The 14,670-nt window shown below is 37.7% G+C and overlaps 1 protein-coding gene across 2 annotated transcripts; it reads left to right on the plus strand.

The window, feature by feature from the left end:
- Window positions 1–4,425: 4,425 nt before the first annotated feature.
- Window positions 4,426–12,791, plus strand: LOC118806692 (cytochrome P450 2J6-like). 2 transcript variants are annotated; one of them, XM_036568206.1, is made up of 9 exons: window positions 4,426–4,701; window positions 5,210–5,372; window positions 5,551–5,703; window positions 5,818–5,978; window positions 7,629–7,802; window positions 9,725–9,863; window positions 9,971–10,158; window positions 10,255–10,414; window positions 12,206–12,791. In XM_036568206.1, the coding sequence occupies exons 1-8, from the start codon at window positions 4,540–4,542 to the stop codon at window positions 10,399–10,401; spliced, it is 1,287 nt and encodes a 428-aa protein (XP_036424099.1). In that variant the 5' UTR covers window positions 4,426–4,539; the 3' UTR covers window positions 10,402–10,414; window positions 12,206–12,791. The 2 variants fall into 2 exon arrangements, with proteins under 2 accessions (XP_036424099.1, XP_036424098.1); XM_036568205.1 differs by having other exon boundaries at window positions 4,427–4,701; window positions 10,255–10,396.
- Window positions 12,792–14,670: the final 1,879 nt, after the last annotated feature.

A 14,670-nucleotide genomic window follows, 5' to 3' on the forward strand; every position in this document is an offset into this window, starting at 1 on the left:
GAACAGTCTGGGGTCATGGTTTCAACAAGTACCATACGCCGCACACTAAACCATGCAGAGCTTTATGGGCGAAGGCCAAGGAAGAAACCATTGCTAAAGAAAAGACATAAAAAGGAACGACTGATCTTTGCCAAAGAGTACCTTGACAAACCACAATCATTCTGGGACAATGTTTTGTGGAGAGATGAAACAAAAATAGAGCTTTTTGGCAATGCAAAGCAACAGCTTGTTTACAGACGGCGCAATGAAGCTTATAAGGAAAAGAACACCCTACCAACAGTTAAGCATGGTGGAGGATCCATAATGCTGTGGGGTTGCTTTGCTGCGTCTGGTACTGGAGGCCTTGACCGTATCACAGGAATCATGAAATCAGAGAATTATCAAGAGATTTTAGAGCGAAATGTCCTACCCAGTGTAAGAAAACTTGGTTTGAGCCGAAGATCATGGGTATTCCAGCAAGACAATGACCCAAAGCACACATCCAAAAGTACACGGGAATGGTTTAAAAGGAAAAAATGGACTGTTTTAAAATGGCCAGCAATGAGTCCTGACCTCAATCCCATTGAAAATCTTTGGGGTGAGTTGAAATCTGCCATTGGGAAAAAGAATCCTGCAAACATTCAAGAGCTTGAACAAACTGCAAAGGAAGAGTGGGAAAAAATACCAGCTGAGAAGTGCAAGAAGCTTCTAGATGGCTACAAGAAACGTTTGGAGGCTGTCATCACAGCCAAAGGGTGTGCAACCAAATATTAACAAGGGGTGCCTTTATTGCTGCACATGCTGTTTATTCTGTTTCTTCTTTAAAATTGCAACATGCAAGTTGAAAAACAATGTTTTTTTTTGTTGTATTACTTTGGACCTCCAATTAAAAAATCCTGAAGATATAACTTTGGTACATTTACATTTATTTCTGAAGATATTGTACAGGTTATGCAAAAAAGGAAGGGGTGCCAATAATGGTGAGCAGGACTGTGTATATATATATATATATATATATATATAAAATGGTGTCATTTACAATCAAAAAGCATGTCTGCCAGGTGTTTAATCATTTTTAGGAAGAAAGCTTTGGAAGAGGAGACCTTAAAATTACATCTTTATGACACATCTATTTGGATAAACTGAGTGGTTTTAGTAAATTTATAATAATGATGTGTGCTTTATTGGGAGTTGGGAGGTTTTAGTAACATAATAATAATATTAGATACAAAGTGTACTTTTTAAAAGTGTAAGATTTGAGTAAGCCACAAACAGTAGGTGACTTTAAATCTAACTGAACTTTATTCAGATAAACCAGGTGGTTTTTTAGAAAATTCTAACGAGCATAAAGTGTGCTGTATTTTTCACCAGACCTTTTATTTTGACAGCTAGTTGTCCAATGTGAATTCATTGGCTCATCTGGGAGTTTTACGATAAAGACTCCGACACACAAACAGCGTATAGCATGTGCACAACAATGCACACATGTCAGTAACGTGTGCACAATTCCCTACTGGAGATATCGTGCACTGTTTGTAGAAGCCAAAGTTTCATAACGCACGTAGTGCACTACATAGGGGTAGGCATCCATTCGGGATTCAGCCAGTGAACGTGAGGTGAATCGCCCATAGAAGCCGCGTTTGTTTCATACAGGCACGTCAACGGCTCCGTCATCTTGGAGCGGTCATTACCATTTTGTACAACAACAGAGCGACGGTTTAAGAATGTGACGTCCACAATGAAACTACAATAAACATAGCACTAAGGAGGTCGGGTCGGCCAGAGACGTGATAAAGTAAGAGGTCAGTGTCTGAAAAATGAACGGGAAAGCTCGTAACACTCAACACAGCGTCTGCGGAGAAAGCCCCGCCTTTCGGGAATAACAGCCAATCAGCTCGATGGTTACGCCGCTGGATCTGCGCAATCGCAGTAGCCAGAACAACCCGAAAAAAATAAAAACAAAAATTCTGCGTTATTGAGCCAAACGTTACAAAGTATGTATGAGGATTTTTTTTTACGTTTTATCAGTGATTTCAAATATGTTTCTGAAATAGTAATTTGACCAATTTAGGTCTTTTCTCAAAGAGATAGGAGGCGGGGGGCCGTATTACAGAAACTTCTTATCTTTTTGTCTTCAGATAAGTCAAGATAAGATTTTTCACAAATTCGTATTACAGAATCTTATCTTGATTTAAGAATCTTATCTTACAGCATCTTTTCTTATCTCAAGTTAGGAAATCTTAATTTCATCGATGGAAGTCGACCATCAACTGTCATGTCTGTTGCCTAGCAACCGACCATATGCGAACAGCTGAAACATAAACACGTAGGTTAATGAAGTTGGTTGGTCAGACAGCTAACGTTAGCTACCCTTACTGATGTAAAGAAGCTACCCTTACTGATGTAAAAAAGAAGACAAACTGAAAGTTAAGAATATTGTGACTGGTGTTTTTCAGAGCCTCCTCATTTTTCACCACCATCACTGTAATATTATATCTGAAGAGGTTTTATCAAACCATAACAAACGAAGGTAATAAGAATGGCAGTGGAGATCGAGTCTGCAGCGTCTGGGGTTTTAAAACGCTGTTAGAAAAAAACCCTCACAAGTCAAAGCAGCGTTTTCAATGTAGATAAATGCACCGTCATTATTATAGTTATAGTGAACTGTGCTGCCCGTCACTGCACAAAACAATAGAAACAGACGGTTAAAACAGAAGTTAAGACAGCTCTGGTTTTGTCTTAAAGTTAGAACAGAGTTTACGAAATTTTGTCTGGTTAGGATGTGTCTGTAATACTGTTTTCTTATCTGGATAAGATTATGAACTTAGGAACTGTTGTTCTGTAATGGCTTCTGTCCTAAATTCAGTCCTAACTAAAGTTGTCATGGTGACTAAGCATATAAGATAAGATTTCAGACTTAAGAAGTTTCTGTAATATGGCCCCCGGTCTTGCATGGCTGGAAATAACTGCCCAGTGGCGTTGCAAAGATGGTCGCCTAGTGAGCAGAATTTCCTACGTGGACTTTGAGTAGGCTTATATAATAGGGAGAACGGAGCGATTAACATTTATGTTTGTGCTATAGTCATGTATAAAGATGCTGATGTGTTTGATCAAGAGAGCACCTACTGTTGTAATTTTTTCTATTCGTTTCATATGCCAGGCTTCCTGCTCTCATTTGTGAAACAGGGAAAAAAGCATGCTTGCAATCCGTGCAATTTAGCTCAATCTTTAATTTATTAGCACTCCCTACATACATATAATCGTCTCCTTGGCACTGTCAGATTGAACTCTGGACTTAAAATTGACTGTTTTTGCATTACTGACAGAGAGAAAACATGTCACTTTTATTTAGATCATAAACATGTTTTATATTTCCTCACGGACCGCGCCTCCACCTATAAACATCAGATAAATACACAAATGTCTGAATATCACTTCTCTAGGTCACGTCTCTCAACTTCCTTATTTAAATTCTAACAGTATGGCCAGCTGTTGGAAACTGAAGCATTTTACAAATATAACACCATCTAATCATCAACATGCAGAACTGTCTGACCATTATAACAAAACAAATTAGGTGAAAATTCGTTGAGTATTAACCAAATTACTGGCGATTTAATAAAGCAAACCCATCATATCTCCATACACGTGGATTTGTTTACAAGCGAATCTTGACTGCCCCAATACGACAGATGCCAAAATGCATCGTCAGAGAATGTGTAGAGAGGAATCAAACGCTAGAGGGCGATAATATGGAGCATTTGAGCAAAATCATAGTTTGTAAATGCTTAAACATTTTCTATATAGAAGAATGCACCGAACACAGTACAGCACAAAACATTTTAACACTGCCTTTATATTTCTGAGCGCTTTTTAACTCCAGTTATAGCAGGGTTTCAAAACCTGTGGGCTGCGGACCACCAGTGGGCTGTGAAGCACCCTCTAGTGGTCTGCAGGCCTGTACTCAGGAGGAGGCGGTATTTTGTAGTGGGCTGGTTACAGCAAATTAAGTCATAAATACATAAGTAGAAAAAAGATGAACTTACACCTAAATATTAAAATTCAAGGAATCAAACCTTTCCAAATTATGACTAATATAAATATTAACAGAGACGTACAAATAAATCACATCTACATCTGCATCAGGGGGCCTTTTATCACCTCTGCAAACATGTTTTTTTAACCTGTAAAGTTTTTAACATAACTGCAAATTTTGGTTTCTGTGATTGAACTGAAATAGACAATCTGATCTTTTTCAGGCCCTCATTCACAGGTTTTCAGTGTGAGCAAACTAAAAAAAAAACTATTAAAAACATTGATTTTAATTTTTCTGTGAGCTGCTTATAGTTATAAACAGGTGGGCTTTGGGGTGGAAAGGGTTGAGAACTTTAAACTGCTGCATCATGTTCACTCAGCAGCGTCTTTGTTTGTATATATCTGTGGTGAAAAGGGACAGACACTAGACTATAAAAACACTCTAACAGCTTAGATGGAGCTGGTGCACTAAAGAAACCACCTTTATACTAAAATCAAGCAGAGCGCAGAACTAGAACAGATACCATGCTGGACACTTTCATTCTTGCCTGGATTCTCATCTTTCTCCTCTTCCTCTTCGTCAGGATCCAGAGACCCAAGAACTTTCCTCCTGGACCCCGGCCTGTGCCCCTATTCGGGAATCTATTTGAGCTGAACATCACCAATCCACTGAAAGACTTTGAGAGGGTAGAGTACTGTGCTTTTTTTAATGCTGACCTAATCAACACAAACATTTTTAGAACTCCTATGTAGACATGATGCTCACAAAAATGAAATGAAAGACCAACTTGCATATTTTAATTAAAATTTTCTTTATTTATAATTTCTCTTAATTTACATGCTTTAAATTTCTGCTGGATACAACTGGTAAAAATGCATCTAATAACAGTGAAATTTACCTTAAATTTACTCTAAACAAAAATAGCTTTACAGAAATATGATTGTGGTTTATATGTTTATATGTGATATGCAAATGCAAATCTCTGAAGTGTGGAAACCAGTTCTGTTGATATGTTAAGCATCAGTGTACACCCCGTTTAATTCTGCAAATAGGTGGTATTAGTTTTTACTGGGTCAGAGTTTCTGTTTACTCATCTAAAATATGGTTACTTTATTTTTGAGGTTTTTTGTCTAAGCACACTTTTTTTATGATGAACTGTTTACTTTTTCTGCTTGCTGTATTGTATGTCTTTAGTTGGCTGAGCGCTATGGGAACGTTTACAGTCTCTACTTTGGAAGAACACCAGCCGTGTTTCTTACTGGTTTCAAGGCTGTGAAGGAAGCTCTGGTGACCAAGGCTTTAGACTTTTCAGGACGTCCACAAAACATCATAATGAGCCATCTAACGCAAGGAAATGGTGAAGTCCATAAATTATTTGAGTCATCAGACTGAGATCAAAGTCCTGTGTACAGACTGTGGCTAATCAATATTTCTTTTATGCTGATATCATGGTGTCTTTTACTCTAGGTAAAAGTTAAAAAGACCAAAGCTTTCTCACTTTGAAATGAGTTACTGATGTCAGTTTAATGTGTCAGGGGTTGTATTTCTCAACTATGGTCCTGCCTGGAGGGAGCATCGGCGCTTTTCCCTCATGACCCTGAGGAACTTTGGCATGGGGAAGCGGTCTATGGAGGACAGGATTCTGGGAGAGATCGAACACCTTACTGCACGTTTGGAGAAAAGTGCTGGTATTATTATTATTATTATGCTATATTATACTTCAGGAACAAAAAGCAAAACCATGAAGTTTTTTTGCAATTACATCACAGATTAATTTATGAATTTGCATTGTCTTTGTATAGGAGGCTGCATCAACCCTCAGACTTTGTTTCATGAAGTGGCATCGAATGTCATCTACCAGGTTTTATATAGCACTCGCTATGACTATCATGACAAAACCCTACAGGAGTATGTCAACTACTTCACTAAAATTACGAAGATTGCAGGAGGACCCTGGGGAATGGTGGGACATTTTATCATTAACACAAACGTAGATGTTTCTCGCTTCAGACTTTGGAGCAACTTTGATGTAAACCTGACAGAAATAATGTTATAACAAATATACACTGATCAACATTATGACCACCTCCTTGTTTATACGCTTACTGTCCGTTTTATCGGCTCCACTTACTATATAGGTGCACTTTGTAGTTCTACAATTACAGACTGTAGTCCATCTGTTTCTATGCATACTTTGTTAGCCCCCTTTTACCCTGTTCTTCAGTGGTCAGGACCCCCATGGACCCTAACAGAACAGGTACTGTTTGGGTGGTGGATCATTCTCAGCACTGCAGTAATGCTCATGTGGTGGTGGTGTGTTAGTGTGTGTTGTGCTGGCACGAGTGCTTACCACTGAAGAACAGGGTAAAAGGGGGCTAACAAAGTATGCAGAGAAACAGATGGACTACAGTCTGTAATTGTAGAACTACAAAGTGCACATATAGTAAGTGGAGCTGATAAAATGGACACTGAGCATAGAAACTAGGAGGTGATCATATTGTTATGCCTGATAGGTGTGTGTCTTTATATATATATATATATATATATATATATATAGAGAGAGAGAGAGAGAGAGAGAGAGAGTAAAGATAATACAGTCAGCTACATAATTATTGGTAAATGGTCAAGAAAAAATGTCTTTGTGGTCAATTACCTGAATCTCACACTGAAAATATGAGAGAAGTCTAATCCTAAATTGAAGTAAATTTAAGAAAACAAACCCAAGAAAGTTTTTTTTAAAACAATACTACGTCACAATTACTGATAGACCTAAATATTCTTACAAAATAAAATGTAACAGAAGATTTTTTTTATTTATATTTCACTTTTTAAGTTCACCTGAGTGCTCAGGGAATCTTTAGGGCTCATCTATGACTTCCGGTTTACTGAATTGAAGATATGAGGTGACACAGTGGCCACCTTCCCTTAGTCATTCATCAACATGGGGAAGACTACAGACTGCAAAAATCTAATGAGTGTTGACCTTCATCAATCCAGCAGTGGTTAATAAAAAATATATGCCTGACAATGCCCATATCCACCTGCCTGGAAGATGGTAGCATTCCACACAAAAAGGGTTTAATGACCACAAAACTGAGCTTTGGCTATGGCCATCTCAGCCCCCCAAACTAAACCCCTTTGAAAACCTGAGGGGTAAGCAGAAGAAGAGAGTCTAAACTAGAGGACCAAGAACTCTGGAGGATCTGGAGAGATCCTGTACTGAGGAGCAGTCTAAGACTGCTTGTTTGTAATCTCATTGAGCATTACAGGAGAAGATTTATTACTGTTATGTTGGAAAAGTGAGGTAGCACAAAATACTAAATGCGGGGGTGTTAATAATTGTGACGAGGTCTTTTTAAAGTATATATTTTTAGAGTTCAAGGTTTTTATTTTCTTAGTCTAAATTTACTTATTTTCTAATTTTATTTAGTTTGACATTGAGCTAATTATCCACAAAGACCATTTTTCATGACATTTTTACTCATCCTTAGTAAAGGAGGCCAGAAAATTATGGAACTAACTATATATCCTGTACTAACAGCATATTACAATAACTTTGGAAAAAATGTATTTTAATTGTATGACACTTAAAATGTGTTTTCCCCTCCCGCAGATATATGATGCTCTTCCTATTGTGAGAGCCCTGCCTCTTCCCTTTAAGAAAGCCTTCACATATTTTGAGGAAATCAAAAAAATGATAGCAAGCAGGGTCAGCAAACACAAGACATCCAGAGTCCCAGGAGAGCCAGAAAACTTTGTCGACTGCTATCTGGACGTACTTGATAAGGTGTGTGCGTTGTGACGTTCTGTAGTTTGCCCAATAATGTACTGTATTCATACCAGTATGACACTTTAAATGTGTTGTACATTTTTATACAGCTTCTCGGGTTGAATTCTGGGAAAACATTTACACTACAGGTGGATTATACTGTATCAAGCCTGTTATGGCTACTGTAACATTATTGTATCAATATTGTAATAATACACCAAAACACGATATCATGAGCTTTAGTGAGAAACTAGGCTCCAAAAGGTTTTTTGTCTGAAGCAGCATTGAGTCATTGTCTCCACTTTAATTTAATTTTGTTTTACAGTTTTACATCATTTAAATGTTAAAACTCCTTGCTGAGCTCCATTCATACACTATATAGCCAAAAATATATGGACTCCTTACCATCACACCTATATGAAATTGTTGGACATCCCATTACAAAGTGATTAGCATTTAAATGGCTATAACAGGCTCCACTCATCTGGGAAGGCTTTCCACAAGATTTTGGAGTGTGTCCATGGGAACTTGTTCCAATTTAGTCAAAAGAGCATTTGTAAGGTCAGGCACTGATGTTGGACATGGTGGCCTGGCTCATAATAGATGTTCACATTCATCCCAGAGGTGTTCAGTGAGGTTGAGGTCAGGGCTCTGCGCAGGCCACTGGGGTTCCTCCAGACTAAACTTGTCAAACCATGTCTTTATGGAACTCAATTTGTGCACTGGGGCACAGTCAGGCTGGAGAAAGGGGCCTCCCTAAACTGTTTCCACAAAGTTGGAAGTATATAATTGTCTAAAATGTCTTTGTACTCTGTAGTATTAACGTAGATTTAAGGGGTCCAAACCCTGAAAAACAGCCTCAGACCATTATCGCTACTCCACCGATCTTTACTGTTGGCACTATGCGTTTTTACTGCTCCAGTGTCCAGTGGCAGCTCAACTCAATAATTAGGAGGGCTGTCCATATTTTCATCCATATAATGTGTCTGTGAACCAAGATAAATACAACAAATGGTAAAATTAGTTCATGCTAACTCCTGCTAGCTATCTAATAGCATGCTGGTTTACCTAGCACAACTTGCAGTGACATAAAATACAGAATAGAATATTCAAGTGATTTTTTGTTTTATATTTTGTCATATTATATAGAATAATTTCATATAGAAACTTTGTAAGTATTTTTCTTTCTCAGTGCCTGATTACCACGGCTAGGGTAATGCTAATTTAAGCTAGGCCTGCCCAGGGATTCTGTCTCTGTGGGATTAGCAGCGCCATGCTAATGGCGAGCTAACGTTTATACGCTTTCCCACATTGAGTTAAGTGCTATAAAACTCTAGCTTAAAAGTTGACTCTTGGAGACATGAACATAACATATTTTTACTTTGTCTATTGCAGTTTTAAGTAAAGCCTTTAAATATTTCATCTTAGCCTGAGGAGCCTGTTAACCTGTTAGCATTTAAAGAAAAGCTATTTGTATTTTTGAAATGAAAGTTTTGATTACTTTCTTAGGGTTTATGACTCTTTGAATGTTTTTAATGCAGTTTAATTGGACATTTTAAACTGCTGTTTTAACTCTTTCATTTCTTATGTGTGTGCTGTACATGTTCAGAAAAAAGGCTATTGTTCATTACAGTAACATACTGCTAAATTTCAGAAGTACAGTACAATAATTCATCACTGTCAACAACATTTACAGGTTTTTGCTACAGTATGAGTGCTGTAAATATCAGTTAAACTAACTACCTGGCAACTCCACTGTCAGTAAGTTACCCTAAATTTACAGTGTATTTCTTTACAGTGTGCGTGAATGTGAAGAATATGTTTCTGTTTTTATTGAAGTGAACTTCTGCAAAGAATTTTTCCAACATGGTGTATCGTATATTTTCTAATATGCACATAAGTGTAGGCCACTTTATCTGATGATGCTTTCTGCTCAACAGGGAGCAAATGGGGGAACCTACTTTAATGATGCAGATCTTGTGAGAACCATCATGGACCTGCATGGTGGTGGGACAGAAACCACCTCCAACACCCTCCTAACAGCGTTCCTCTACCTCATGACCAAACCAGACATTCAGGGTTTGACTCATGCATTGGCCTCTGCACTTCAACATAAACCTAATAGTGAATACTAGATCTTACAGGGACAGTACTGGTCTTATATGCCTTTTCTTTTGACTTTCTAGAGAGATGTCAGAAGGAGATTGATGAGATTCTGGAGGGTAAAGCTCATGTATCTTTTGAGGACAGACACAAGATGCCGTACACACATGCTGTGATCCACGAGTGTCAGCGCGTCGCCAGCACCTTCCCTCTCAGTGTACAGCACTGCACCACAAGAGATACTGAACTGATGGGTTACAGCATCCCAAAGGTGAAAATTTACTTTTTTATATAATTTGAACCACATACCTTTCTTTATTCTAAGTTTTTTATTTTTTTGCATTTTTTGTCTTTCTTTGTGATCCAGGGTACTCTAATCATCCCGAACCTCTACTCAGTGCTGAGTGAAGAAGGCCAGTGGAAGTTTCCTCATGAGTTCAATCCAGCTAACTTCCTGAATGAGCAGGGACAGTTCGAGAAGCCTGAGGCCTTCCTGCCCTTTTCCATTGGTTAGAGTTCTGAACAGTGTAAATGAACATAATGAATAAATCCTGGTTCTCCATCGTAGGTTAAGCTTTTACAGAAACTAATTTGGGACAGTATGTAAAATGCAAATAAAAACAGAAAGCAGTAATTTTTGTCTTTTACAGGTATTATTTGCAAACAGCACAAAAAAGAGATATTTAATTTATCTGAACTTTTAATTAACCTTATCAACTTTGATTTTTGTAAATATACACTAATTCCAAATTTGATGCCTTCAACACACCCCCAAAAATTGGAATGGGGCAGTGTAAGACTGGGAAGTTTGTGATATGATCAGACACACCCATTTTGGAGCTTTCCACAGGAAAACAGGGCTGCGTTCAGCCATGATAAAATGTAGCAAAGCGTTTTTTTAATGGAAATGGTGGTGCATTGAACACTCTGTTGTATTATGTAAGCATTGCAAATATGGCAGCTGAGAAGGCCATTCTTTGCACCCTTCTAGCGTGTTCTGTTAAAAAAAAACCTTACACTAATATACACACAACAAATATCTCTTCTTATGTCTTCAGTTGTTGCATACACCAAGCTGCAGCGGCTGCATTTGTAGACTTTATTAGAATCCATGGTGTGCACTGGCTTTTTAATACAGTGGGGTTTATATGCATGTCGCTGCTGATTGGGTAAAACCTCTGACACACCCATCTAATGAGAGAAAACATAACTTAAAGCCCGTTGCACACCATTTCGACGATACATGTTGTTCAACCTGGAAACCGTAGTAAAATGGTGCACAACGTTTTGAGATTGAATGTGCCCCAGCTGAAGAGGTAACAGGTTTTGTTATCATGGGTGTAAAAGAATGTTTACACAAAAGGCTCGGTCGCCCCTTCACAAAAAATTCTACAATCTACAGTCCATGACATTATTGAAAGATTCAGAGAATCTGGAAGAATGTCTGTATCTAAAGGCCAAAAAACTCTTGTCAGTAAACACAGTTCGTCACTGCATCTATAAGTGCAAGTTAAGACTCCACTACGCAGAGCTGAAGCCATACATCAACAACATAAACATGTCAGCTTCTCTGGGTGGAAACGTGTGCTATGGGATGCTGGTCCTCCTTTCATATTGTTTTTGGAAATAATGGCTTGTGTTTTCCACGCCAGAAAGAAAAATAATCACAACTGTTACCAATTCAAAGTTGAAAAGCCAGCGCCTGTCATGGTATGGGGGTGTGTTAGTTGGTAACTTTAACATCTGTGAAGGCACCGATGTTAATGCTGAGGGGTACATATGCATTTTGGGGTAACATTTGCTGCCATCTAGATGACATCTTTTTCAGGGACGTGCTTGTTTCAGCAAGACTATGCCAAGCCACATTCTGCATGTGTTACAACAGTGTGGCTTCGTATTAAAAGAGTGCAGGTGCTAGACTGGCCTGCCTGCTGTCCAGACCTGTTTCCCATTGAAAATGGTGTATTATGAAGGGCAGTATACAACAAAGGAGACCCCGGACTGTCGAGTACATGTTGTCCTTTGTTCCCAAATGATTGCTGAACGTTATTAAAAGGAAAGGTGATGTAACATGGTGGTAAACATGCTCAACAAGATCACATTTTGAGTAAGCGTATATGTACAAAAAACATTGAAGTTCATGAGTTAAAACATTAAATAACTTGTCTAAATATCTTGCACTAATTTTAATTGACTGCATTTTCCTACTGTCCCAACTTTGGAATTGGATTATTAAATTCTATACTTTAGTCTGGGATAAGCTTTTAAACCAACTCTATAACCCGACAAAGAACGTTGTGTGTTGTACATGTCCGCAGGGCCTCGTGTGTGTCTTGGTGAAGGTCTGGCTCGCATGGAGCTCTTCCTCATCTTGGTCACTCTGCTGCGCCGGTTCTACTTCTTCTGGCCTCAAGATGCAGGAGAACCAGACTTCACTCCTGTATTTGGAGTCACACTCACACCCAAACCGTATAGGATGGGACTTAGACTGAGATAAGTAGCCAGAGAAACGTAGAAACTGAAGAAGTATTAACTATTTCATTCTCAAATAGAGCTGAATCTAATTTAACACACTGTAATACACAAGAATCAAGAGGAATGTAGGACAGGGTGCCATGAATTTGTGTAATGACAATTTGAAAATTATAGTGGAATAGAAAATGCAGATTTTCAATATGAATGAAGGTCAGATTAGATTGTAAACATCAAATGAATAATAACAATAATCAAATAAAAATCCATGCATTTTAATATTAGGAAAAATACTTTGTAGCTATGTATGAAAACCACTTCACTATTAGTTTAAAATCAACTTGCATTGTAACTCTAACTTTACCACACCATTAAGGAACTTCATTCAGTGATTTACATGCTGTTATCAAATAAAGTTTTATCTTTGATCCACTTCTGTTTTCTTCGACCATACATGACCATTCAGCACTGTAATTCTCAAAGCTTTTGCAACTGTAGTTTGAGGTTTGTGACCCCACAAATGTAGGTGGATATTCTGCGTGCATCTGACAGCTGTTTTGTAACTCAGTCATTCTGAATGAAGCACTATACATCTACTTTTTTGTACACTTTGTGGCACAGTTAGCTAGTAATTATGTAATGCTGGTACACATAAAAAGTAGCAAATTTAGCTGCTTGGCTAAATGCTGCTACAGACAGTTAGTTTATGGGAAGCTATTTTAGCTTGGCCATCACCAATTCAGTTAGAAGAAGTAAAAATGTTATTAGTAGTAATAAAAACATAAAATTTGACACATTAAATTCTCACATATTACAAATGAACTTTTATTAGCAGGGATCATATTTTGCATGTAAGATGTTAGTTGTCAGTGGTAAGAATAAGTTTTTTTTTTTACTAATATGAATTAAAATTGAACAGAAATATTGAAATTCTATTTATTGCATTTTTAAATTGATTTCTTGAAAGTTTGTTATATGTTAATGTTAAACATTATAGTCTTACATGTAATTATTGTATTTGCACAATAAAGTAACAATTTAGTATTAAAGAGTAAGAAATCAGTACGTATCCTGCAATAATTACAATACAATTTCAACATGTGAAAATGCTTTTTTTTAATTATGAAAATTGAACTATCAAATATTAAAATTAATTCATACGGATAAAACTTGCTCTTCACATGACACCCCTGGTCAAAGTGAAAATAAGATAAAGATTTTCTAAGTGAAAATAAGTTAACGACTTCTCTAGAGAGAAGACACTTCTGCATGCTTTAATGCACAATTTCTATTTATTGAATTTAACATACTGGGGGAAAAATCATAAAATGTGGCCTGGCCAAAGATTATGGCACATTTTATAGGTCAAAATGCCATATTTAAGTGTGTTCTCTGTAGAGGATGTGTTAACTTATTTTCACTTAGAAAATCAACAAAATATCATTTGACCAGGCTGTTCAAACCTTTGCATATGACTATATTAAAGTAGGGGAATCTTATTCTGCTGTGACACACCTGCTTCTGCTGGCTGACTAATTATCAACACTACATGAATAAAAAATGATTTTTTTTTCTAAAGCAGTTTTTAAAAGCCTGTGTTTTGGGGGAAATTATATTTTAAGAGCTTTTGAACTCGAGTTATAGGAGTTTAAAACGGTGCCTCGTGTACGTTCATGATGTCAGTGACTGCAAACAGCCAATAAGCTGCTCTGCTCGCCAACCAATCAGCACTCAGTAGCAGTAATGCCAGCATGCTGCTGCCCAAAACCCATTTTCTGTAGAAAAAAATGAAAGATACAGATTTTTCTTAGTATTGTAGTGAAATACATCCTTTTACTTTCTAAAACTAAAGGAAAGTTCTGGGCGAGTGATTAGAAACTGTTTTAACTTTTCGTTTTTAACCATTTAGCTTCATTCACCCTCATTCATTGAGGACTCGCTCGCGGGCGCCCTCTGGCGTTATGTTTCGGATATAACGGGGAAATAGGAAGAAGCCAGGCTCTTCATAAACCGGCTCTGGTAGTCGTTGCAGGATAAAGTCGCTTACAATAAAGCAACGACAATAACAGCAATGGCGAGTAGAGCGTGTACAGATTACTCAAGCATTTTTGAAGCAAAAACAACCTCATCTCAGTTTCAGTGGTTTGTCAGCTGATGATTTGAAGTTAACAAAGGAATAAACTTTGGCCCAATCCCATTTCACCCCTCACCCCTGCCACTTAGCCCTTATCCCTCCATTTTGCGCATTCACGTCTAGGGGTAGGGTGTCCCAATTTTTGTCAAGATAGAGAGGTAGGGTGAAGTGTTTGGG

This window comes from Colossoma macropomum, unplaced genomic scaffold (genome assembly GCF_904425465.1).
Source record: "Colossoma macropomum unplaced genomic scaffold, Colossoma_macropomum, whole genome shotgun sequence".
NCBI classification, from domain to species: domain Eukaryota; kingdom Metazoa; phylum Chordata; class Actinopteri; order Characiformes; family Serrasalmidae; genus Colossoma; species Colossoma macropomum.

Bases quoted from the DNA above. Each gene is read 5' to 3' on its own strand.
- LOC118806692 (XM_036568205.1), top strand. From the start codon at position 4,540: ATGCTGGACACTTTCATTCTTGCCTGGATTCTCATCTTTCTCCTCTTC. The intron at 7,803-9,724 runs GTGTGTGCGTTG...TCTGCTCAACAG, and splicing joins ATCTGGACGTACTTGATAAG to GGAGCAAATGGGGGAACCTA. The intron at 9,864-9,970 runs GTTTGACTCATG...TTGACTTTCTAG, and splicing joins GACCAAACCAGACATTCAGG to AGAGATGTCAGAAGGAGATT.